This window comes from Hypanus sabinus, chromosome 11 (assembly GCF_030144855.1).
Source record: "Hypanus sabinus isolate sHypSab1 chromosome 11, sHypSab1.hap1, whole genome shotgun sequence".
NCBI lineage: Eukaryota > Metazoa > Chordata > Chondrichthyes > Myliobatiformes > Dasyatidae > Hypanus > Hypanus sabinus.
The window spans coordinates 58204766-58232416 of NC_082716.1; the positions used below are offsets into that span (position 1 = coordinate 58204766).

A 27651-nucleotide genomic window follows, 5' to 3' on the forward strand; every position below is an offset into this window, starting at 1 on the left:
GCTCTTGGCTACAAATGAATTGTTGTACTGCCTATCCCCATGGGGATATGGCACAAATTGAGTATGAAGGAGAATGCCTGGTACGTGATAAACTGCAGAGAGGAAAACCATAGCTGCCCAGTATGTTCAGACAGGAATTCTCATACTTGAGGTTTTCAGTGGATTTTTTTATCATGAGATCTTAAACGGATTTTTTGTATCAGTATTAACTTGGGAACGGATACAGAGTCTATGGGAGTGAGGCAAAACAGCAGCAAGGCCACAAACTGTAAGCCGGTTACAGAGGGGGAGGTGTTTGCTGTCTAAAGGCAAATTAGAATGGATAAATCCACAAGGCCTGGCAAAGTGCCCTCTCAGACCTTGTGGGAGGCTAATGCAGAAATTACAGAGGCCCTAGCAGAGGTATTGAGAATGTCCTTAGTCACAGACAGGTGCTAGAGGATAGATAATGTTGTTCTGTTGTACAAGAAAGGCTCTTAATAATAAACTGGAAAATTATAGGCAGATGAGTCTGTCAGTAGTGGGTCAATTATTGGTAAGTGTTCTAAGGGATAGGATATATAAGTACAGTAAATTCTGGTTGATTGGGATACATCAGGACCAGTACATTTTGATCCAGTTAACCAAAATTTAATGGAAATAGTTAAAAAGATATGAAAAAGGGAAACCGCTGTTTAACAAAGAAACAATTTATTAGAACATTACCAATATTGCTATTGCACCATAAAACTATTATTTCGTAACAGTTAATGACATGTAGTGTATGTTGTAATATTCTTTTTGACTGTAAACAAACAAAATCAGTGGAGACACCCCTGTGCAGACACTTTAGATGAATGTATCTTCCAAATCTTCATTTTCATTGTAACATTGAAGATGATTGTCAATCTCTTCAAATTTTTCAGTTCCTTACTTGTAAAGTGAAATTGTTTCATTCTCACTCGTGACTATTTTTGGCTTTTCCAAGCCTGAATGTTTGACGTTGCCCTGAGCAAAACAGTTCTGAATTCTTACTGCTTATTATTCGCCAACCTACAGTGACAAAATCACGGCTTTTTGAACACAAAGAGGGATAGTTTAGTTTCTGCTAGGTGAGTGCATGTGACTGACACTAGTGAGAAACCGTTCGGCAACTCTTAGTCTCCTATTCCAATTGAGTGGCATAGTGTCCCAAATATGCTAAGGTAATCCTGACTATTCTCTGAATTAGTTTTTGTTCTTCAAGAGTTACACCAAATAAGCGGCTGTCCTGATTAACTGATGATCCAGTTAACCAGAATCTACTATAATTGACAGGGTCTGATTAGTGATAGTCAACACGGCTTTGAGGATGACAGGTCTTGTCTAACCAATCTTTAAAGTTTTACAAGGAAGGCATAGTGGATGAAGCCAAAGACTATGTCATCTACATCAATGACTATGATTATATGGAAAACTAGATTAGCGAATCTGTTCGGGGTGTAGTAGACAGCGAGGGGAAGGCTTTCAAAGCTCGCTTTGCGATCTGGATCAGCTGGAAAAATTGGGTAGAAAAATGGCAAATGGAATTTAATGCAGTCGAGTGTGGGATGTTGCACTTTGAGAGGGTTTACACTGTAGAGTACTGTGGAATGCAGTAGAACAGAAGGATTTAGGATTAATTTCTTGAAAGTAGCATTTCAAATGGGCTTGTAAAGAGAGCTTTTGGCAGATTGGCCTTCATAAATCAAAGTATTGTGTACTGGAATTGGGATGTTACATTGAAGTTGTATAAGACATTGCTGAGGCCTAATTTGAGTATCGTGTGCAGTTCTGGTCTACTAGGTACAGGAAAAATGTATCAATAAGATTGAAAAGAGTCCAGAGAAATTTTACAGGGATGTTGCCAGGATGCGTAGACCTCAGTTGTAGGAAAAGTTGAATAAGTTGGATCTAGAGTGTAAGAGAATGAGAGGAGATTTGTTAGATCGATACAAAATTATGAGGGGTATAGCTAGCGTAAGTGCGAGCAGGCTTTTTCCACTGAGGATGGGTGAGATGAGAACTGGAGGACTTTGATTAAGATCATAAGCTGTAGGAGCAGAATAAGGCCATTTGGCCCATTGTGTGTGCCATTCTGATTTATTATTCCTTTCGACACCATTCTCCCACCTTATCCCCGTAACCTTTGATGTCCTGACCAATCAAAAACCTGTCAATATCCACTTTAAATATATTCAATGCCTTGGCCTCCACAACCATCCCTGGAAATGAATTCTACAGATTCACTACCTTCTGTTGAAAGAAATTCTTCCTCATCTGTGTTCTAAATGGATGGTGCTCTATTCTGAGGCTGTACCCTCTGGTGCTAGACTCACTTGAGGAAACATTCTCCACATCCACTCTACCTAGGCTTTTCAATATTTGAAAGATTTCAATGACATCCACCCCTCCCCGCCATTCTTCTAAACTCCAGCGAGTACAGGCCAAGAGACACCAAACATGCTTCATATGTGAACTCTTTCTTTCCCGGACTCATTCTTCTGAACCTCCTCTGGACCCTCTCCAATGGCAGCTCACCGGGTGCCATGGTAGCGTAGCAGTTAGCACAATGCCATTACAGGTCAGGGCACTGGAATTCAGAGTTCAATCCCAGTGTCCTCTATGAGGAATCTTTTTTTGCCTTCCCTGTGGAATGCATGGGTTTTCTCTAGGTGCTCCGATTTCCTCCCACAGATCAAAGAATTACTGGGTAGGTTAATTGGTCATTGTTAATTGCTCCATGGTTAGATAAGAGTTAAATCAAAGTTGTCAGGGGTTGCTGGGTGGTGCTCCTTGAAGAGTCGGGAGAGCCTATTTCACACTTTATTTCTAAATAAAATAAACTTTCAATACTCTAAGTGTTTGACTAATGCTTATAAAGCTTCACATTACAGCCTTGTTCTTTAATCCTAGTCCTCTTGAAGTGAATTCAAACATTGTATTTACTCTCCTTATTACCAGCTAAACCTGCAAGTTAAACTTTAAGGAATCGAACACAATGACTCCCAAGTCCCTTGGCAGCTCCTATTTTTTTTTATTTTTGAATTTCTTCCCTATTTAGAAAATACTCCATGTCCTTATTCCTTCTACCAAAGTGCATTAACAGACACTTCCTTGCACTATATTGCATCTGCCATTTCTTTGCTTATTTTTCCAGTTCTTCATCTTTGGGATCTATCTGTGCTACACCTTCCAAATTGCCTGCACAAACTCCAGCCATTGTTGTTCTGCCATCATCCCTCTTAGTGTCCCCTTTCAATCAACTTTGGCCAGCTCCTCTCTCATGCCTCTGTAATTCCCTTTACTCCAGCATTGTACTGATTCATCTGACTCAAACTGCAAAGTTAATTTTTATTATATTATGACTACTGCTTCCTAAGGGTTCCTTTACCATAACCTCCCTAATCAAATCTGATTCATTACACAACAGCCAATCCAGAATAGCTGATCCCCTGGTGGGCTCAACCATGAGCTGCTACTCTTAGAAAAATTCTATCCCATAGGCATTCTACAAGTTCTATTTATTGAAATCCAGCACTGCCCTGATTTTCCCAATCTACTTGCATATTAAAATTCCCCATGACTATCGGAGCATTGCTATTTTTACATGTCTTTTCTATCTCCTGTTGTAATTTGCGCCCTGCAAACTAGCTTTAGTTCAGAGAACTGTGCGTAACTCCCATCAGGGTCTTTTTACACCTGCAGTTTCTTAACTCTACCTACATTAATTCTACATCTTCCAATCCTGTATCACCTCTTCCTAAAGATTTGATTTCATTTTGTTTTTACCAACACAGCCACCCCATCCCCTCTAATTGCCTGTCTGTCCTTTCCATACAATGTGTATCCTTGGATGTTAAGCTCCCAACCATGATCTTTTAGCCAGAACTCAGTGATGCCCACAAAGTTATACTTGCTAGTTTCTAACTGTGCTACAAGATCATCTACCTTAGTCTGTACACTCTGTGCATTCAAATACAGCACCTTCAGTTCTGTCGTCTTCACCTTTCTGAGTTTGGCTCCTTGTTACACTTTAACTCACCCCACTGACAGCAATTTTGCCCTATCATCTGTCTGTTCTCCTTCAGTCTCTCCACACACTGCATCTAATTGTGTACCGCCTGCCCCCTCCCCAGTCTCAGCCCCGTCGCTCGCTCCCATTCCCCTGCCAGATTAGATTAAGGGTAGACATTGTAAAGGGAACCAAAGTCTTCTTCATTCAGAGGGCGAAGAAAAAGCTGTCGGTGGAAGTGTTGCATATAAGTTTGATTTCAACAGTTAAGAGAGGATTTACTAAGTACCTGGATGGAAGGGGTGTGGAGAGCTATGGGAGTGGGCAGAATAACAGTTCAGCATGGACTAGCTTGGCGGGGGGTGGGGGGCTGTTTTTATAACACTGTTATCATAGTGTTTCACACTATGACAATGATAGTGAGGAACTATGTGAGAGATTTCTGCATTGCAAGATAGATGCTCTTGTGGGTTTTTGATAGCCTCAACTATCGAGCCCAAACGGGGGAAGGAGTGTATTACCAGTAGATGTCCAAATGACCCAGCAATCTATTTCTTTGTGTTGGGCCGTTTCTAGATGGAGTTGGATATGTTCCCACTGTTGCATTAAGTAAGTCCCTGACGTTCTTTTGAGAAAAAGGTAATTGCATTTGCTTCTCCCTTGCCGTTGTTGAGTAGGTGGGGCAAGCACATGGCTACTGACCCCAGGAAATCCTTCCTCTGCTGAACTCCCAACAAACCTGCAAGTAATTGACGATTCCTCAGAGTAGAGTAAGTGCTGGGCCACTGCCAGTTGTTCATATCTGGATTCCTATGCATGGCTACATGCTGGTTTTTACTTGCAAATATATAGTCCATTTCCACAAGTATCAAATCTGGATTGCATACTGATTAATAACAGCCCTGAGTGTGGGGAGAATGTGCATGATCTACATTGATCAGCATTTGCAAACTGCAGGAGAAACTCATCAAATCAGGTAGCATCAGTGGAGAGGAATTTAGGGCCGAGAATCTTCATCCTTCTCCACTTGTGGCGCTTATCCCTGCAAGCGTGACAAGTGCTACACATGCCTCTGCACCTCGTCCTTCACCACCATTCAGGGCTCCAAACAGTTCTTCCAGGTGAGGCAACATTTCACCTACAGGTTTGTCAGGTCATCTATTGAAGGAGCTCCCAGTGTGGTCTGCTCAACATCAGAAAGACTCAGCAGAGATTGGGGTCCATTTTGTTGAGTCCCTTTGCTTCATCTGCTGCAGAAGGTAGAATCTCTCACTGGTTACCCAGTTCAATTTGACTTCCCATTCCCGTTCCAATATGTCCATCATGGCCTCCTTTGCTGCCACTTTCAGACCATACTCATGTTGAAGGAGCAACATCTCATTTTCTATTTGTGGCCTCTAACCTGGTAGAGAAATCAATGTTTATACTAACTTCTGTTTCTTTTTTTCTTTTTCCTTTCCCCATTCTAGTTCTCTTCTCACCCATTCTCTTCTCCTCAGCTGTCCATCTCCTTCCACTATTGCCTCACCCCCTTCCCTAAGAAGCGCGTCCCAGCTTCTTACTTCATCCCCTCCTCCCCACTCACCCACTATGCCCTTCACCTGGTTACACCTATTACCTGCCAACTTGTAGTTTTTCCAGCCCACCCCTTCTTATACTGGTCTTTGCTCCCTCCCTTTCCGGACCTCATGAAGGCTCGTGGCCTGAAACATCAACTGTTTACTGCTCTGCATAGACGCTGCTTGACTTGATGAGTTCCTCCAGCATTGAGCATGTTGCTCAAGATTTCCAGCATCTGCAGAATCTCTTTTGTTTATGATCTATGTTGAGCAAGCAGTTCCATCTTTTCTGTATGTGCAGGGTGAGTTATCATCTACAGATTAAATGCATATCAGTTGCTGATATTTATGCATTGAAAGAAAAATATACCACTTATTTCTAGATTTTGACATTTGGACCCATTAATTAATTTTTCAAACAATTTTAGAGCTAGAAATCTCTGAAAATATTGTAATGGTAAATCTCTTGCTTTAGCTTAAATTATAGTAATTAAATCTAGAGGTCTTTAACTGTGGTCTAGGTAGAGGGTATATTCTGAGCTTCTTGGTGTTATAGTGCTGTTCCTTTAGTTTAATTGTGGCACTGTCATCAAGAATCTCTTGTTTACTCTCTAGTTTAAATATTACGAAGATTGAATACTAGGTAAGTTAAAACTGCTGTTTACAGGCCATCTCAGAGTGTATTTTCATTATTTTTTTTTAACTTTTGTTCAGTTTTTGACAGCAGAACTTGAACATTTAAAAGCCCCTGTAATATGCTGTACTGTTCTGTGTTCTAAGGCATTAAAAGCCCATTTTGAAATCACCCAGACGCACAACAAGGAACATTATTGCCTTCAGTGGATTTGAGTATGTGCCTTAAGAAGGCCTTGAGTTTGATGTCAGCCTGCACTGCCTTTTGCAATTCAGCCACATGCTGAAATATTGGAAAATGTCCTCTTAAATACCAAGGAACTCTAATATTCCATCTCAGAGCTCAGAAAAAATAAGAGGGACGCTCTGTAGAAAGTTGCTTATATATTCAGTGGCCTCTTTATTCTGTGCACACTTACAGGCTGTTAATGCAAATATCTAATCAGCCAGGCATGTATAGGCAACTCAATGCATAAAAGCATGCAGACATGGTCAAGCGGTTCAGTTGTTGTTCAAACCAAACAACAGAATGGGGAAGAAATGTGATCTAAGTGACTTTGACTGTGGAATGATTTTTGTGCCAGGCATGGTGATTGGAGTATCTCACAGACTGCTGATCTCCTGGGATTTTTCACACAACAGTCTTAAATAGTTTACAGAGAATCATGTGGGAAAAAAAAACCAAAAAACATCCAGCACTTTTCCTGTGGGTAAAAGCACCTTGTTAATGAGAGAGATCAGAGTAGAATAGCCAGATTGATTCAAGCTGACAGTACCTCAAATAGCCATGTGTTACAACAGTGGTGTGTAGAAGAGCATCTCTAAATGCACAAAACATCGAACCTTGAAGTGGATAGGCTGCAGCAGCAGGAATCCACCCCTGTACCTAATGAAGTGGCCACTGCATATATATTGGTTTTGGTGTGTGTGGAAGAAATGCTATTAGAAAGTAGCTAAGTATGTGCTGTCCTGTGTAAATTCCTGAAAATGGATAGTTGCGTTCTGTGTTTCTGGCCAAAGATACTGTGTTGTGGTTGTTGGAGCCTAATAAGACAAAAATGGCTATTCTGAACAAAGTTATAGTTGCCACTTGCCCCCCACAGCAGGTAACTTTAAAAAACAGAAGGATTCACCTCAGTGATGAGAATAACGTTAATGCATCAGCTGATGCTGCTCTTTGGCGGAATCTTCATTTAGCATTGTAAAGAAAAGTAAAATGGTTAACTGTTTGAATATGTTAAGCACAGGGCAAAGAAAAAGTTTTATAATTTATGAAATGCCATTGATTTAGAATAAACGGGTTGTGATATTCACCTGAAATTTATGAGTACCATGCACACATACTTTACATATTTTAAGGTTTACATATTGCCGTGTATCTAATTTAAAGCAGTGAATGTTTTTAACATTCTATTCCATATTTATCATATACTACTTATGCAAGCAAGCAGCCTTCTCCTAGACCTTCACCAATTTTGTTTTAATGTAATAGAGGGAAGAGACATGAGGTGAGCATATCAGAGGTTTTTGCCCTTTTCATTGACTCAGGATCGTAGCTCAAGTGCGATGAAGCTGGTAAGAAAGGTGATGGGCTAGGGCTACACAATCTGGTGGTGTTGCTCATTTTCCAGGCATCAAAGTGATACATGCACTGATGTACTTAATAGTTCATTGCTTTGATGGTCTGTTTACTCTAATAGGGTTGAAAGCTATTGCGACACAACAGGCTTATTTTAAAGTGAAAAATGTAAATCTAAGATGTCTGAATCAATAGCTGCAAAGAGAAAGTGCAAGTTATGCTATTTCAGAAAAACTTTTTTTATCAACGTGGAAGGGATTGTGTTTAAAAAAAACTGCTTTAACTTTTTATAGATTTTGGCTTTAATATTTAACACAACTTTTGTTTTATCCTTGTTTTGCTGCTGCTTTCTGTTAATTTGGTTGATTTGCCATTTCTATATACAGATATATGCAGTGTACAGTGGATTTTTAAATCCAGAATATAAACAACAATTTGACATAGTCCTTTGTGGCTATGTCTTCTTATCAGGAAAACCCAGGTTTTATATGGTCGTTGCTCTGTCAGCTTGGGCAAATTTCACATCAAGTGAAGCTGAATTTTCCCTCTGTGTTTGATTACATTTAATAGAGTTCATTAGATTTTTGAGATCCTTTTGGTAAGTGTGCTAACCGTTGGGGCAGTGTTCTTTGAGATAAGGATAACAGTAAGTTAGATGCTCATTTTTAATTGAATTATTTATTCCTGGTCTGGTTGGTTGTGCAAACTACTTTAGCTGTACATCTTTTCCAGCTTCCCAATTATTATCTGTATGCTGTAAAGTGCATGTTACCAGCTCTTGCAAGTCTTATAATTAGAGCTTTCCAACATCCCATATGTCCTGATAACTTGTATGAGCTGAAAATCATTGGCTAACACACTTAACCACAATGATTCAGTTGTTCATGGTATTTTGAACAGTCATTGACTCAGTATTTCCTTACCAAGTCTTGTGTAAGCAATGTACTTTAGATTTCCTGATGCCTCAGTTAGAAAAATTAGTATAAGCTGAAGATCATTGATTTACACCTGTTGATACTTAAATGTGAAAAAAATAATGATGAAGGCAATGCTGGACTTCAGTTGAGGTTTTTCCATTGATGCCATAAACCAGGCAGATCACTGGTGGGAACTTGGAAAATACAATGGGTATAAAACAGGCCATGGTGCAATTTGCTGCACATCAAAATCTCTGTTATTCCTCTGTGTGTGTCCATAGCATCCATTCTGTGAGTTATTATTGTACATTGATTGATTTCCAGAACCAAGCATGTCATATTTCTTCAGGTTCTTCTTTGGCAACTGGCATGGATCCAATGAAAATGAACAACCTATCTGGAGACATACTCCTGCTCGAAAGCAGAAGAATAATAGTGACCCCCAAAATATGGAAAATGGGACTCCTCTCTTGGATGCAAATTCCTTGGAATATCTGTTTGCTCAGGTATGAGTTTTGTTTAATGATCTTGAATTTGAGGATGATCAAAACCAGGAAGTTCCTAATCTATAAAGACCATATTTTAATTTGTTGTTGAATCAAATACTTCGACAATCCTTGTAGACATTAATAATTCCTCATACAGTTGAACATAGATCATTACACAATACCCTGAATTGTGCATGCACATTTACGTGGCTACTAGTCTGACTTATTCATCTGTGCACTGTGGGTACTTGCACTCAGTGGCCGTTTTATTCAGTCCCATCTGTACCTGCTGAAGTGGCCACAGAGTGTATGTTTGTGGTCACCTGTTGCTGTAGCCCACCCGTTTCGAGGTTCAACACATTGTGCATTCAGAGATGCTCTTCTGCAAACCACTGTTGTACGGTTCTTTGAGTCACCTTCCTGTCAGCTTGAGACGGTCTGCCTGTTTTCCTTTGCCCTTTCTCATTAACAAGGAGTTTTTGCTCATGGAACTGCCACTCACTGGATGTGTCCAGTTTTTTTTTGTAACATTCTCAGTATACTCTAGAAACTGTTGTGTGTAAAAAATCTCAGTAGATCGGCAGTTTCTGAGACACTCAAACCACCCTGTCTGACCAGCAGCAATCACGACATGGTCAAAGTCACTTAGATCATATGCATTCCAAATTCTAAGGTTTGGTCTGAACAATGACACAACCTCTTGACTACGCCTGCATGCTTTTATGCATTGAGTTGCTGCCATATGATTGGCTAATTAGATATTTATATTTACAAGGAGGTGTACCTGTGAACCTAACAAAGTGGCCACTAAGTGTATTTGCAGTTATCTTCATGATTCATTGAAAGAATCATTAATTGTCCAAGCCAATGATTATTCATGATCTTTTCCACTAGCTCAAACAAGATTCCAGCTCAAGACTGGTATTGCCCCTTATTCTCATTTTGCATTCCATAGATTCACTTTACGATTCCCTAGTCTGCTCTTCTGCCCTTGACTCCTGCTCCATTATCTTACGGTATTTTCCCTTGCATTTGCATGAAGGAGGTGCAGAATCTGTCCTGTAATATAATTTATCTTACTAACATATAGGGACGCAAATGTCTCTAATTCCTCAGGCATTTCTCTGTCAATCCTTACCAATTTTTCTCATGGAAAGCATTCTGTCTGAATGCATAATATCTGCACGTGACTGCAAGAAACTGCAAATATTTGTGGCCAGGGTTCAGCACATCACAGCAACCAGCCTCCCAATGCAAACTCTGACTATTTTTCTTGCTGCCCTCAGTAATGCAGCCAGTATCATCTAAGAACCCATCCACCATGGACATCTCTCTTTCCCCATCTCCCAATGGGCAGAAGATAGAAAAGCCTGAAAGCCCACACCACCAGGCACAAGGACAGCTTCTATTCCAATACTATCAGTTTCTTGAAAGGACCTCTTGTATGATTAGGTGGACTCTTGGCCTCACAATCAACCTTGTTATGATCTTGCTCTTTATCGTTTACCTGCACTGCACTCTTTTGGTAGCTTTTACATTTTATTCTGCATTGTTATTGTTTTACCGTATTCTAACTCAAAGCACCATATAATTGTTTTATCTTTACAAAGAGTGTGCAAGATAAACTTTCCACTGCATCTTGGTATGTGAGAATAATACATCAATATCAGTGCATTCTTCCAAGTGAAGCAACTTCTATTCTAGACTACTACATTTAGATCACAAGTCACAATCTTGTGACTTCCTCTAAAATGGGGAAAACAAATGCATATTGGATGATCACTTTGCAGAGCACTTGCTCTCTGTCTGTAGGAATGAACCATTTATGACTGCCATCTTTTTCTCTTTTCCTTTCTCTGTACAGAATATTGTCTGGCCTGTCGAATGTGTCCGCCTTAGTTTCACCGCACAGCTGCCTAGACTATTTTATGCTGCGTTTTTACCAGGTCTGACAAAGAGTCCCTCATCTGGATCACCAACTGATTCACTTTGCACAGATGCTCCCTGATCTGATTAGCTTTTCCAACACTCCTTTTCAACCTTCCCCCCCCCCCCCCACCCCGTGCATAAGTCTAGCCTGCTGGGTGAGTCCTCCCACCTGAGCAACTCAATACACAGACCTAAAAACTAGAAACTTGGTGAACCAAGAACTGTCCCTATTAAGACATTTTGATTCATCTTAACACTGGCAGTTCCTTTATTCTACATATTTCTGCCTCACCTTCCCTCATACAGAAAACTAGTTTGCATCCCTCACTTTCCCAGTTTCAATAAAGGCAGCATATCTGAAGTATTGGATGAATCAAGATTAGATTTATGTTCACAGACAGTACTGTGCACATGTATATAGCCAGAGTGCCCAAGACTTTTACATAGTACTGTAGTGATTTTATGTAAAACACTCTACTGCTGCTACTAAAAAAAATATAAATTTCATGACATAAGTGAATGATGATAAACCTAATTTTGCTCTGGGTCTCTGTTGTGAACTGAGAATGGGAGGAGAGTTAGAAACACCAGAGAGACATTCTGTAATGATCAATAAACCAATTGTGTGGAATCAAATGACCCTGCCTGATGTCTCAGGGCTGGCTGTGTCTACTCTCGCACCACCCTCTCCCACCCTGGCTCTCCTTCTCTGCCACCTGTCCCACACCCCTCCTGTGGCATTCCACCACATACAGTGCAAAGACATAAAAATCTATAAATTGTGAAAATAAGTGAAGTGCAAAAAGAAAGGAATAACAAGATGGCGTTCATGGGCATTCAGAAATCTGATTGCATAGATGAAGGAGCTTTTCCTAAATCAATTTATAAGTCATTCAGCTCCTGTACTTCATCCTGATGGTGGTAACGAGAAGAGGGCATGCTCCAGATGGTGAGAGTCCAAAGGTGTCAGATTCCAGGGCATATTTCTGATGGTGAGGTTCCTGAGTTTTTCTGGCATTTTCTGTCTTTGCTTCAGATATTCAGCTTCTGTAGTCATTTTCTAATTTGAGTTCTTTCAGAGAGTGATGGTCCTCTGGGCAAAAGGTAGTTATGAAAATCATGCCAAAGTGCAATGTTTGTTTGAAGCGTATAACTGTTGTTTTGCTTTAGGGGCAGTATGATTTGATTAAAGGCTTGGCACCTGTTCGAGATCCCAACAGTGACACTGAATTTCATGAGATAGAGAATGAGTGTCTGGGAATGGCTGTACTGGCTATGACTCATCAGGCCCTTAACCGCAAAATCCCATTGCAAGAGATCTCCAAGGAAATGAGGTGAGATTGTGATTACATAGAAGTAGAGCAAATGGCAATACTATTTTGGAATGTAATTTCTTATGTAATATAGTCTCTTAGAGAATTATTCTCAGAATGAAGAAAGTAGGTAGATATTAAAAATGGGAAATGGTCATGAGATTCAGTAACTGTCTTCTTGCAGTTGACTGCAGTCACCTCAATCTATTTTTGCTGTAAATCCTTCAGTCTTTCTCCTGCTGGAAATGAACAGTATTTAATTGTTTTTGAATCCATTCTTATAATGTTCTGATCTAACCCTTGTTCTATCCTCAACTCTTTGAGCGATTTTATCTGACTTCCAATTTTGTTACTGGAATTCGTGCAATGCTTTTACACATTTCCTGTCCACAAAACCTTATTTTCCTGTTGACAGGTTGCCTCACACTATGTAGGTTTTCTCTGTTGAATACTGGTCAGCTGACTGATGGGGGAGAACTCTTAAAAACTGAACAACATTGACTTCACAGTATGTTCATTGGCCACCACGGTTACAGAAGGTGTCCAACAAAGCAATTAATTGCAATGGTTTTGGTCTTTCTACATACCTCAAGGATCCAGGTCTCTGTTTTCTGTTTGCAACCACAAAGGAAGACTAAAAGGCTTCGCAATATAGTGGCTGTGAGCAACTTATGAACTAACACGTTGATTTTTTAAAAATTTCTGCTTATGAAGGATGCAACATTTTAGTTTTTAGGGAGTTAACCCCTTATTTCTATATTATCATACATTGCATTGTACTACTGCTGCTACATTAAATTCCATGACACATGCCGGTGATAATAAACCTGATTCTGATTCCAAAATTAACTTACTAACAAGTGAATTACTATTGTTGTATCCACTTGTCTTAACTCGCATGAATGACCTTTGATTTTAAGGACAAATAGCTGTTTTTGCGCAGAGAGAAATTGAAGAATAGATTGGGAATATTTCATTTACTGATTGCTGCCTCCCTAATTTTCAGTTATTCACAACTGAAATGCTTCAGAGGTAAAAAAATTGTGTAGATCAGAGATTTCAAATAAAGTTACAGTGTCACTTTCTATTAATTAGATGTATTAAATAGATGATTTAGCTTAAATGACATTTCCTTAATCTCCAGTACCTCTGAGTTAATAACGCAGAAGTCCGCTAAGGGGAATGATTTACACAGTGAAGGCTCCCAGACTCAAAAACAAAACAACTCTGCATGTAGATTGATACGATGAAAGGTTGTGTGCTTTATTTAGGGCACATGAGAAACTGCCAACTGTAGTGGGGTACGCAATGGACAGTGATTCTGTCCAGGGTTATTCATGCATGTCCGGCTTTTCACTGAGCTGTGTTTGAACACATATCAGATGTACAATGGAGAAGAATAAAGTCTATATAATGGATAGGTAGTCTGCTGCGACAGTTTCCTGCCCGATGAAGGCTAAAGCTGATTTTTTTTTTGTGGTAGATTTAATTTCAGTCTGCATCCCATTACCCCTGTATCACCCACCTGCTATAGTCTGAATTGTTTCATCATCAGTTCCATTTTTTAAAATTTTAAGCCTATTATGTTCACAAGTGAAGATGGGAAAATAGATCTGTCAGTCAGCACCATCGACAGTGTGGTTTTGGGTATAGCTGCTAAAGGGCACGGACAAAGAAGTGCTTTCCAAGTAGGCATCAGCTAGAGAAAACTTTCTTCAATCAGAGCTTTTATCATGGAGCTCTACGAAAAATCTCATCTTGAATCTCAGCCTGGATGATTTTGAAAGCTCTTCTACCATACGAATTCAGTACAATTATTAGTCAGATGTATTTTCATTTTCAATCTCTTTGTGTTACTTTTAAGATTGTCTTCGTTTTTTTTTTCTTCATTACGGTGAGGTAGTTCCTTTCGCTCACTTGAAGGAGGCATGTATGATTCTGTCTTCACAACAAAATACCTAATCAACCTCCCAGACATGTTGGTGAACCAAGAGTGCAGTGAGTGGGAGGAACAGATTGAAAAGTATTAGAGTAGAAATAATACCTGGGAAATGAAGAGGGCTAAAAGCTGACAAATACTTAGAGCCTGATAATCTACATCCTAAGTAGTCAATGCACAGATGGTCATCCTTAAATTCTTTAGACTCTGAAGTGGTTCTGGAGGGTGACGTACAAAACCCCAGTCCTTAAGAGAAAAAGAAGGGGAACAAATCACTAATGACAGAGGTACTGAAATGCTGGAGTCATTATAGAGAAGTTAATAACAGAGCACTTTAATGGGATTAGAATGTGTCAACATGTTAGTATGACAGGAAAATCATATAAAACCAATCTATTGAAGTTTATTTTGAGAAGATAACAAGTAGAATGGATAAGCAAGTGGATGTGGTGTATTTGGACTTCCAATAGACTTTTGATAAGGCCTCATAGAGGTTGGTGTGCAGAGTTAAAGTACCTGATATTGAAGGTAATATATTATCAAGGATTGAGAAATGATTAATATACAAGAAATAGATAGTAGGAATAATCATTGCTTTTTCTAGGTGGCAGGCAGTGACTGGGACCCTGCTATTCACAACATATGCCATTGATTTGGCTGAGGGAAATACATGTAACGTTTCCAAGTTTGGAAATGACATAAAATTGGGTTGAGTGGAATATCAGTAGAGGTGAGTGGAAAGGGGTTCCATTGTGACTTTGACAAGTTGGGTGACGGGGGAAAATGATAAATAAAGCATGGATAAATATGAGATTAAACAGAAAGGCAGATGAGCTGAATGATGATAGATTGGAAAAGGGGAAGATAAAATGTGTCCTTGTACACCAGTAACTGAAAGCAAGCATTCAGATGTAGCAAGGAATAGGGAGACCTATGACATGGTTCATTGCTAAGCGTTTGCATACGGGAGCAAGGCCTTGCTCTTTGGTCACACTTCAACTGAGGATTTGTGTACTGGTGCATGAAGATAGATTAGGTTGGTAGGACCATGATTCATGAAGATAGGTTAGTAGGACCATGATGAATGAAGATAGATTAGGTTATTAGGACCATAATGCATGAAGATTAGGTTTGTTGGACCACGATGAATGAAGATGGATTAGGTTGGTAGGACCATGATGCATGAAGATGGATTTGGTTGGTAGGACCACGATGGTATCCCCTGGATGCTTTGGTTTCTCTCGCATTTCAAAAATAAGTGGTTGGTAGGTGGCTTGGTAACAGTAAAATTGTCCCAAGTGCTTGTGAGTAGTGGAATCTAGGAGTTGTTGGGAAAATAGAGAAAATAAATAGGATTAACTTCAAAGGGTCCCTGATTACAGTGTAGACCTGTTCTACCCTTTATGACTCTAGATGTGTTTCTTGATGCTTGAGTGGTCGAAAAATTTGGAGGGAGGGCACGAATAGAGTATGAAAGTGGATAATCAACCATGATCATCATGATCATGTTGAAAATGGGCTTGAACTGAATGGCTTCTCCAGCCACAATTTTCTCCAAAACTGGGGAGCGTAGACAGCCAGTACAAATCTGATAGTGGGTTTTTCTTTTTGCTGCAATATTCAACAAGTGTGCAGGAATAAAGCAGTGCAGAGGGGAGTGAGCAATAGGTAGCATTCCCAGGTGGAGATGGTTGCTGAGGTTGACAGTATCATAGAGTTCTTCCAACACTACCACTATAAAGGCATTCCAATGCTTCTGGGATGGATTTCTATAGGGTTTGGGGCACTGTTATTATACCTCATGGGATGATGAATTAATTTGGACAAGAAGTACATTTTATAGGACAATTATCAGACGAGTTCCTTAAATCCAACTTAAAAATAAAAGGGAGTTGCCAAGCTAATTGAATTTTTTCCTTTGCAGAAACATGATTCAAGTACAAGGTAGCATGCTATTGTGAAGTGACACTGTCTTGTTTCTTTCAGTTACAAGAATTACATTCCTGAGACACTGAATTCAAGTATCAAACAGCGAAACATCCTGACCAGGTGTCGAATCAATAATGTCTTCAAAAATTTCCTGAAAGAGTTCAACAATAAGACAGTATGTGATAGTAACGTATCTCCTCATGACCTCAAAGTCAAGTACCTAGCAACTCTGGAATCCCTGACTAAGAATTTTGGAGCAGAAATATTTAAGCCAACAAGTCTATTGATCTCAACAGAAAATGAACGCTTGATGACCAGCTATGAGCCAATTGAGAAGGAACAGAAGGAGAAAGAACATGAAGTGATCATCACAGGAAGTATGGGAATTATGTGGAGACGCATACTGAAAGAGGTACTGTGAGTCATAATTTCTCATTTCCTCCCAGTACATTGTTTCCTGTATGAGAGCTGTTGTGGCAGCTTAGGAGCATATGTACTGGTAAAATATTCAGTTTAAAAGCCCAACTGTCTGATGCCCACACTAGTCAATATCTGCCGAGTGTTAGGAAGTAGCAATGAGAATGGGTTGCTCCTTCACTCTTCTGTAGTTGTGAAGAATTATATTTTAATTCAGCCACTCCCATTTTAATTGTTGTGACTAAATCTGAGACTTAAAAAAAATCTGTACTACCACTTCATTTCATGTGTTAGTTTATTTCTATTTGTGCTATAATTACAGCTAGAGGGCCATTGGGGCTTGTGAGTGATGTACATGAGACAATATTGTGTGCAGAACAATTCATGAGTTTTAGTGTCCAGTTCCAAGACCGTTTATCGGTTGATAATGTTTTTCTTCAGTCTTACTGCACAACACTGAACAGGCCATGCCTGTGTGACATTTTGCTCATTCCCCTACACTAGGCCCTTATTTTTCTGCGCCTTGCTGTTTAGATGCCTACCCAAAAATCTCTGAAATTTAGTAATCGTGTTTATTTCACCACCTCCACAGTATAATATCAACTATTTTTGTGGAAAACAGCCCCCGCCCCCCGAATCCCCTTCAAAATTCCTTTCCCTTACCTTGAATTTATGCCGCCTTGTTCTTGATATTCTAAGCATTGGATAAATATCCTGACTCTTTGCCCTATCCTATATCTCTTGTGAGTTTTGTATACGTCTTTCAGGTCACACCTCAACGCCCTTTGCTCCAGGGAAACCAAGACTAGCCTTTCTAAGGTCTCACCACAACTCAAATCCTTCAATTCAGGCTGCAAGTTAGTGAATTGCCTCTCTACCAATTCTAGCACAATCACATCCCTCCTAAGATGTAGCAACTAGAACTGCTTGCTATACTCCAAGAGGGGTCTAACTAGTATCATGTAAACTTTAAAATTTTATATTCTGTGTCTCACGCTATGAAGGTAAACATGCCAAATGGGCACCTTTGTCATCCTTCCATCTGTATTTCCACCCTCAATGAACTATGGACTTGAGGTCCAAGGTCCTCTAGAGTATTATGCTCAGTTCGGATTGCCTCATTAGAGGAAGAATGTAGAAGCTTTAGAGAGGGTGCAGAGGAAATTTACCAGGATGCTGCCTGGATTAGAGAGCATGTCATATGGGCTGAGTGAGCTAGGGTTTTTCTTTTTAGAGTGATGGAGGATGCAAGTTGGCTTGAGTAATGCACTTAAGATAATAAGAGGCATTGCTAGAATTGGTGCCTTTTTCCAAGGAAGGAAATAGCTAATACAAGGAGGCAAAATTTTAGAGTGATTGGATTATGTCAGAAATGAGAGAAAATCTGCAGATGCTGAGCATCCAAATAACACACAAAACGCTGGAGGAACTCAGCAGGCAGAAATGTCCAAAATGTCAACTATATGTTTTTCCATAGATGGTGCCTGGCCTGCTATGGAAAAATATATACAGTTGATGTTTCGGGCATCTCAGCCTGCTGAGTTCCTCCAGCATTGTGTGTGGGACTATGTCAGAGGTAGTTTTATTTTAAACACAGAGTGGGGTGGGTGCATGCATTGTGCTACCAGGGATGGTGGTAGAGGCAGATACCTGAAGGACGCTTAAGAGATTCGTGGGCACGTGACTATGCAGGAGGGAAGGGTTAGATTGATTTTATTAAAAGGTCAGCACAACACCGTAGGCCAAAGGGATTCAGTTCAGTGTTCGATGTCTCTCTGTTCATCAACATTCCTTGTTGTTGACTGCAAATGCCCTGCCTCAATTTGACTTCCTAAATTGCATCATTTCCCACTTGCCAGGTTAGCAAGTGCTAGCTCCAACTGTTCTTAATAGATTTGCTTTTCCCATTTGTCCTCTACCAGATTTTGTGAGGTCTGCAAGATTTAAATTTAACAGTGTCATTATTTATCAATACTAGACAATCTGTTGCAGTATTAAGCATATGGGAGATAAAAACTTACTCATAAATAAAAGGCTCCTCTTACCCATTAAGAGTAAACAGATGAAGAAATAAAATGCACTCTTTATTTCAAAGCATGCCTACATGAGCTTGCTGTAATTAAAGAAATGTAACAATCATACATGGGTCTCCTGGGTACTGTCATTTTAAGGACTTTGTTTCCCAGGGTAAGGTAAGGTTTGGGCTTTGAGAATAGAAGGATGAATAAATGAGCCATGTAATCTTCCTGGTGTGGAAGTTTGGATGAATATAGCCTGTAAATCTAATTCAAAGTTCAAAGTAAATTTATTATCAAAGTACATGTTTGTGACCATATGCAACACAGAGATTTATTTTCCGGTAGGCATTCACAGTAATTACAGGAAACACAATAGAATCAATGAAAGACAGTTCCCAACAGGATGGTCAAATGACCAATGTGCAAAGAGCAACAAACTGTGCAAAGACAAAAAGAAATAACACAAAAAAGTATCAAAAATACATAATAAAAGACACAAAAAATTCAAGATGCTAAGTGCAGAAAATGCCAAAGAAAAACCAGAAGCAATCCAACACCTTACAGGATCCTGTAGCAGTTTAACACATCTGATTACTTACACAGGCACAATGAAGTTGCAAACATTGTTCATCAAAATCTTACTTTAAAATACAAACTCATAAATGAAATCACACCTTGCTGTAAATATAAGCCTGATCCAGTTTTAGAATCAGAATACCACAAATTATGACTGGTCAGTTACTACAGAGAATGAAATCCATAATAACTGTATGGATATAATAATACAGGATAAACAAGAAAGAACAAGTTATTTAATAGATATAGCCATTCCCAGCACTCATAACATGCAGAAGTCAATAAATACACCGTAAGTATGCTGAATTAAATGAGGAAATTGAAAGACCTTGGAACATGAACCAGGTGTACATTGTCCTGAGAGTAATATCTACATCTGGTATCATCTCAAAGGCACTACACATAGCATTAACCAATGAAGGCATTAAACGAGCAGTAATATATATGTGAATCTTCAGAAAGCCACAATACTACACACCACTAGAATAGTCCGAAAGTTCTTAGCAATTGAGAAATGAGCATTTTTGGCTATGTCCTTACCTCAGGTTTACCAACTTGAGCTGAGATGATAATAATAATAAAGCTGGAGGTAGTGAGTCCATAGGTTGTGGGTACAGTTCAATGATGGGACAAGTGAAGTTGAATGAAATTATCCCCTTTGGTTCAAGAATCTGATGGTTGAGGGGTAATAACTGTTCCAGAACCTGGAGCTGATGCTCCTGTACCACCTTCCTGCTGGCAGTAGGGGGAAGAGAACATGGCAGGATCGTGGGGGGCTTTGATAATCAATCATGCTTTCCTACAACTGTTTTCTGTGTAGATATGCTCAATGGTGGGAGGGCTTTAAGCATGATGGACTGGGCCATATCCACTACTTTTTGTTGGCTTCTTCTGTTCAAGGGCATTGGTGTTTCTACACCCAGCCATGGTGCTCCTCACCACTCATCTATAAAAGTTTGTCAGAGCTTTACATGCCATGCCGAATCTCCGCAAACTCCTGAGGATATAGGGACTCTGCCATGCTTTCTTCATAATTGCACTTACTTGCTGGGTCCAAGAATTTTAAGTTGCTAACCCTCTCCATCTCTGATTCCCGTGAGGACTGGGTTGCAGACCTCTGGTTTCCAGCTCCTGAAGTCTATAATCAGTTCCTTGGTCTTGCTGACGTTGAGTGAGATGTTGTGGTTACGACACCACTCAGCCAGAATTTCAATCTCCCTTCTATATGCTGAGTCGTCACCACCTTTGATTTGGCCAACGGCAATGGTGTTGTCAACAAACTTAAATATGGCGGTATAAATTGATCATGGAAGAGGAAAAAGTAATTAGAATGTAATTTGTTGGTCAAGTCATATTTTTATTTGGGTTTAAGTTGAGTTTGTCCACAACATCGTCATCTCTGTGTTGCAGTTTTCATCCATTTCCACTGCTTTGGTTCAAATTTACTTCCAATTAAGCCATACTACATTTCTTACCCCAATTCCAAATGCCTTATGGTCATGCCTCTCCCTGTCTCAGTAATCTGCAGCCTTACCAAGTTTCTGCAGTGTTTTAGTTCTGTCCTCTTGTCTTTGAATCTTATTTCCTCTCCATTAGTAGATGCCAAGGCCTGGGTTCCAGTCTTTTTATCTGCCTCAAATTTATTTTGCCTTCTAAGATGCATTATAAAACCCTACTCTGTCATTTGCCTAGTAGCCATAATGTGGGTCTTATGTTAGTTTTTGTTCAATGATACCTATGTGGGATGCCTTGGTATATTTTTGCTGGAGTGTAATTGGGAGAAAAATTCAAATTGGAGAAAGGTTTTGAGCTGTACTATTAAATGCAGTGTTCAGCACGAAACAGAAGATGACAAGTGGCTTTTGAAAGATATATTTGTTTTAATGTAGATATCAGACCCTAAAATGTCATTGAATTTTATTCGAAGAATATATACCTGTCAGTTTTCCTGTCCTTTGCTGCACAAAATACTCTTTGAACTTCACATCACTCACTACCAGTTGCTGTTCAATCAAATAGTGTTAAGAGTTGTCATTAAAATCCCTATTCCCAACTCCTCTATCTCCAATCTACCAGGAAATAGCACTTTTGTTTCAGTTATTTGATGGTCTTTCTCTCTCTCAAGTTCGGGGAATTCAGATCAGAACCATTGATCTCCAGATTCTCAGACTATTTCCATTTATTTTGTTATCTTTAAACGTACCCATTTTTGAAGATATTTAAAATAATCCTTGATGGATGCTTTGCGATCTAGAAAGATGGGTGGCCGGCAGGATGTATGATAATGTAGTATTTTTCATTCAGGTTTTCGATGAAGTTTGAAAGGGTTTCAATGTAATTTCAATGCAAAGGAAAACAGTTTAGTTGGAAAGCTGACTAGTAATGCATACAGTAATTGTATACGTGTTACTGTTAAAGACTAGTTTTACCCTTACAGCCTTTTACACAAAAGTGTAAACTTCCAGTTCAACCACAGTGGGAGAATCTAGCTCACGGGAACTTTATTATTTGTATAAAGCTACTAGGTTTTTAGTGTTGTTTGCAAACTACTATTATAAGGAAGTAGCAGCCTTTTTTTTTGTTGAAACCACTTCCTCTCAACTCGGTGAAGTGTTTTGAATATGTGTTTTCTGTTTGTGTGTATGTGTGTGTGGGAGAGGGAGGAAGAAAGAAAAATGCCACGTAAATAAAAATATTTGAGTGCATATTTGTATGTCTCCTAGATTATAAGTTATAGTGGACAAAGTTGGATGAACTGACCCTCCAAGGACACCAGATCTCTGGTTTTATCCTGATACATGATGTGTATTAGTGTTTGGGTTGGGCAATAGACTTGGGCTCTTTTTGTCTTTAAGCCAATAGAGCATAAAAGTGGGCTGAGTGTATACGCTAGCTTGAGACCTGTGCTCCTGCACAATTATCTGAGAAAGCTAACAGAATTTGACTGAAAGCCTCAAAGTATTCGAAACAATCCTCCACAGGTCACTCCTGACACAGCCCCACAGCTTGTAAGCAAGCAGTTACAGGGTTTGTAATCTGAAGTGTATCCAGCTCCAATATGAAGTAAATAAGAAAGCACAAAGCCCAAGGGGAAATAGATTCACTGTAATCAGTGGCATGTGCTCCCCCTTGATACTTTTTTACCTTTACCATCAAGCATGACTTTTTTTTTTGTGCTTTCAGCTTCTACAATTGACTTAAAATGTGAGTCATTGGAATTACAGCAGGTTGTTCAAAGGGCAGAACCATGGACAATCCGTCCAATCTAGTTAGTTTATTCAGAAGGAAACTCCATCTCTCCATAAATACATTAGAGAGCCAGGTGCACTCCGTCCTCTCATCATTTAATTTACAGTCATTACAACCACCAGTGGTGCTGGTATCTCCATTCACATGGAACTTAACTTGGGCCCAGACCATTGGGATTGTCTGGATGGTGTTTGCATGTTCTTCTTGTGACTCTTTGGCTTCCTTGCTGTGTGCTCTCTTATTTTCTCTCACATCTGAGACAGGCCGGTCAGCAGGTTAATTGGTTACTGTTGATCACCACAAGTGTAGTAGACTGCATTTGAGTTAGCTGGAGGTGTGAAGCGGATAGGTAGATAGGAGAGACTTGGTCAAAGGGAAATAAGTGCACAAATGGGATTGCTCTGTGAGCTGACATAAGCTTGATAGGCTTCTATATCATGAAAAAATATGAGAAATATAAATAGATTTCATCCTGCTTCTTCCTTCCTCCCATTTCTCCCCACAGCACTGGTTCTAGTTCCTACATGTGCATGAAATTAAAAATATTTAAGAACACAAACTTTGATGTTACTGAATTAGTTAAAATGATAAAGATCCTGTTGTGTATTAGTTGAGGATGATTATCAAAGTTCAAAGTGGATTAACATGCCCAATGCAGAGACAGACAGCAAAACAATTTTAATTTTGAACATTATAACTAAAATTGTATATAACAAATTAATCAAATAAGGCAATATACATTATTCTACTCGCAGCCATACAATTTAATCAGAAATTCAAAGTAGTAGTAAAGAGCAAACAATATAAAGTCTACAAAGGAATAAAAGGTACCAGAAACTGTGAAGTGTTCACGTATGTTTGTTCTGAAAGTGCAAGGCTTAAGGAGATTCTGTTTGAGCATGCAAGTTACTTAAAGGATTGGATATATCAATCCTGAAAATAATGTGTTAGATCCCACAGACTTTTAAATTGGGAGGCGGCTTCAAATATAAAAGTAAACTGGTCAGGGATTTGAAATTTAAGTATTTTATGCAGGGAATTATGAATGTATTGAATCGATTAACTGAGGAATCAGTGGAGACAGATCATGTGAGAGAAAATGGAAAATTTGGAAACAGTTCAGAGGCCTAATTGAGGGATTTCCAGTTTTGAGACTGAACAAACTGCAGCATTCTTTAAGCTGTACAGTACAATTTGTCTTTACCACAGTGTGCCAATGTTGCATTTCTGGGAATCTTCTCCTTAACTATCAGCTGATAGTCAACATCTTGGGCCTTAACTTCCTCCATTTTTTCCTTTATTAAAGTCTGTAATGAATATGAAAGAGAAAAATAAATTGAAGAAGAACAAGAAAACAAACAAAAGCAGTAAGAGTATTGCAAGTAACGGTGTTCAGGGCGAGAACTGGATTCAGTTTGCCGACTTCTACGAGATCACACACATCATCATAAAGGACTCCATAGTCATGGTCAACAAACAAGAGAACAAAAAGATGGTAAGTTATTTAATGATCCCAGTTTTTCACTTTGTCTCATTGACTTATTGGGTTCCAATTTGTTGATTTCAGAACTACATTCTAGTCTTTCTTTCAACAACATTCAGGCTTGTAAGTTTTCTTGAATGGATCACTGAATAATGATCTAGAGCAAGCAAAATTCATATAGGCTATTAAGGGATGTGGTGCAAAGGCAGCTGAATGATCTTGAAATACAAATCAGTAAGATCCAATAAGGTGGCAGAAGAAGCTGGCATAACTCGCTGACCTACTTTGTTGCCACATTCTTGTGTTTTTGTCTATCAAGTTCTTTTACAATTACATTTTTCAAAGTGGCAGACTTTACATATGATCGGAGTATAGACATCTCACTGTGAGCATTGCATTAATATTGAGGCCATTTCTTATGAGGATATGAATTTGGAACTCTGGAATATTTTAATGATAATAGAATGGTATTGGGTGTTAATAAATAATGTGTGAAATGTTTTTAGGGCCAAGTGCTCTAAGTTTAAATTCAAGAGAGGATGAGTCGTAATAATTTCCTGTTCATTCGATGATGCTCTGCATTGGGCTTTGAAATATTTTCACTCATTTTATCAACTATTGACCAGTCCTGAACCAGTTACATCAAGGTCTTGCTAACTTCTCAGCGAGGTCTTTCTGACATTCTGAAACATGTCCATTGGCACCTGATTCCACAGATTTACTCATAACACTCCACCACAGGGTTCTTCCCCTCATTCTGTCGTCAATCGCATACATCGTACTGAATTCGTAGCAAGGCACAGGTTCCTTCCTGCACAGGGAAGGGAGACAAATTTGACCACAGACATAATCTGAGCTGAGGATCAAAGACAATTCCTTTGATCTTTACAACCTTTTAAAAGATTACCCACTACATCAAGTTAAGGTTGGCAGTCCAATCTGATGATGTAAAATTAATTTATTCCCAAGCTGAACTTTGTATATTGTCCATTTCAAGGGTCTTCTCCAACTGGCTGTGAAGTGTTATGTATATCATTTAATCCAGCTTCAGTGCATTGCCAAACACTTGCAAATGTTAGAAACTGAGTCTGATGCAAGGGACAGAAAAATAGATTAGTTTTTCCTCCCTGCCTGCACATATTGATAATGAGACCCTATTTGTTTTAAATTTGGCTAGCCCATTAGGCAGTGTGGACACAGCATAGTCAAAAATTACTGCCAAAGGTGCTGCAATTAAATCCTTGAATTATCGGTAACATTAAGTTCTTTGAAAATTGTTTCCATCATGTCTTTAATATTTTTGTGTTTTAGGAGCTTGAGCTGTCTTGCTATGAAGAAGCACTGAGCATGGTTTCTTTGATTGATGGTTACTTCCGTTTGACAGTAGATGCCCATCATTATCTGTGCACAGACGTGGCTCCGCCCCAAGTTGTGCACAACATTAAACATGGCTGCCATGGGCCAATACGGTAAATTGAAAATGATGTATTCAATAAATAACAATTTTTTTTATGGAAGCGTAGAATGATTCTACCTAAAGCTCAGAATGTAAGTGCCAGAAGAAATATCATGCTGTTAAATCTGTGCTCACCAAGGTACTGAAATCAGCAACAATGTTCTCCAGTCTCTCCGCAGAGGCAGCTTCCTTCTCTTTCTAGCTTCACTGGATCAAAATAAAATTTACTGAACACTTACTGAGTCTTTAAAACAATTCAATAGTTTTTAAAACCAATATTGATAGTTCCTACTCACTTCCAAAATCCCCATTCTTTCTAATTGTAATGGAGAACTAATCCATAGTATAGAATATTACATGAATTCCTCAGTTTTAGAATAGTTATCAGATCAGGAGCAGTTGGATTTCACCAGATGAAATTTGGTAGCGATGTTCAACCAAAAATGGGCCGGCCTCCAAGGCTTAAATAAATTGACTGTATTTAGAAGTCATGAATAATTTTCTCACTGCTACTTGTTACTTTTGCTCACCGTATATTTAAAATGTTACGTGTGGCAAGTGAATGAGAATAAATTGAGTCTACATAGCATTTTTCACTTTAAAAAAAAGTCACTAGATTCCCACAGGTAGACGCGTGGAACATCAGAAAGTGGGAAATGAAGGTTTCAGCATATTGAGAGGGATATAGTTTTAAAGTGTTGGTGAAGTTTGCATGTAGTTAAATGCTCAGTTAATAAAAGATCAGTTAAATTGCTGCAATTCACTCCATAAGACATAGGAGCAGAATTAGGCCATTTAGCTCATTGAGTCTGCTCCATCATTTCGTCATGGCTGATCCATTTCCCTCTCAGCCCCAATTTTGTACATTCTCCCCATAACCCCTCATGCCCTGACTAATCAAGAATCTATCAACCTCTGCCTTAAACATACTCAATGACTTGGCATCCACAGTCATCTTTTGTCAACCAATTCCACAGATTCACCACTGTGGCTAAAGAAATTCCTCCTCATCTCTGTTCTGAAATGGTCACCCTTCTATTGTGAAGTTGTGTCCTCTGGTCCTATACCACACACCATTGGAAACACCCTCTTCACATCCACTATTGAGGCTTTTCAAAATTCTTTAGGTTTCAATGGGATACCCCCTCATTCTTCTTAATTCTAGTGAATACTGGCCCAGAACTATCACACATGCTTCATATGACAAGCTATTCAATCCTGGAATAATTTTTGTGAACCTCCTTTGAATCTTCCCCAGTTTTAGCACATTCTTTCTAAGATAAGGGGCCTAAAACTGCTCACAATACTCCCAAGTGAGGCCCCACCAGTGCTCTAGAAAGTCTCAAAATTACATCCTTGCTTTTATTTTCTCGTCCTCCTGAGACGAATGCTAACATTGCATTTGCCTTCCTTCACACTGACTCAACGTACAAATTAACCTTTAGAGAATCCTGCACAAGGACTCCCAAGTCACTCTGCGCCTCAGCTTTTTTAATATCCTCTCCATTTAAAAAATAGTCTAGACTTTATTTCCTCTACCACAGTTCATGACCATACACTTCCCAACATTGAGTATTCCACTTTTTTGCCCATTCTCCTAATCTGTCTAAGTCCTTATGCAGCCTCTCTGGTTCTTCAACACAACCTGCCCTTCCATCTATCTTCGTATTGTCCACAAACTTGGCCACAAAGCCATCAATTCCATCATCCAAATCATTGATGTTGTAACATGAAAAGATTACAGACCCCTGCGGAACACCGGCAGCTAACCAGAAAAGGATCTCTTTATTACCAGTCTTTGCCTCCTGCCTGTCACCCAATCCTCTAGTCATGCTAGTACCTGGCCTCTAATGCCATGAGCTCTTGTTAAACAGTTTCATGTTTGGCACCTTGTTAAAGGCCTTCTTAAAATCCAAGTACATAACATCCACCAATTCTCCTTTGTCTATCTTGATTGTTATTTCTTCAAAGAATTCCAACAGATTTGTCAGACGAGATTTTCTCTTAAAGTAACCATGCTGACTTCAGCTTTTTTTTAAATCATGTGCCTTCAAGTACCCTGAAACCACATCCTTAACAATCGACTCCAACATCTTCCCAACCACTGAGGTCAGACTAACTGGCCTATAATTTACCTTTCTTCTGCCTCTTTCC

General features: G+C 39.3%; 2 protein-coding genes across 5 annotated transcripts in view; one reads left to right on the top strand and one right to left on the bottom strand.

Annotated features, from left to right (window-relative positions):
* Positions 1–27651, top strand: part of jak1 (Janus kinase 1) — a 123913-nt gene that overhangs the window by 49722 nt on the left and 46540 nt on the right. For all 3 annotated transcript variants that reach the window (XM_059984389.1, XM_059984390.1, XM_059984388.1), the window contains exons 4-8: positions 9050–9206; positions 12288–12451; positions 16356–16710; positions 23865–24053; positions 25353–25510. In XM_059984389.1, coding sequence (XP_059840372.1) covers positions 9050–9206; positions 12288–12451; positions 16356–16710; positions 23865–24053; positions 25353–25510 — 1023 coding nt within the window. The remainder of the gene's footprint in view (positions 1–9049; positions 9207–12287; positions 12452–16355; positions 16711–23864; positions 24054–25352; positions 25511–27651) is intronic.
* Positions 18236–27651, bottom strand: part of raver2 (ribonucleoprotein, PTB-binding 2) — a 205901-nt gene continuing 196485 nt past the window's right edge. For both annotated transcript variants that reach the window (XM_059984395.1, XM_059984396.1), the window contains exon 16: positions 18236–23865. In XM_059984395.1, coding sequence (XP_059840378.1) covers positions 23734–23865 — 132 coding nt within the window. In that variant the 3' untranslated portion in view covers positions 18236–23733. The remainder of the gene's footprint in view (positions 23866–27651) is intronic.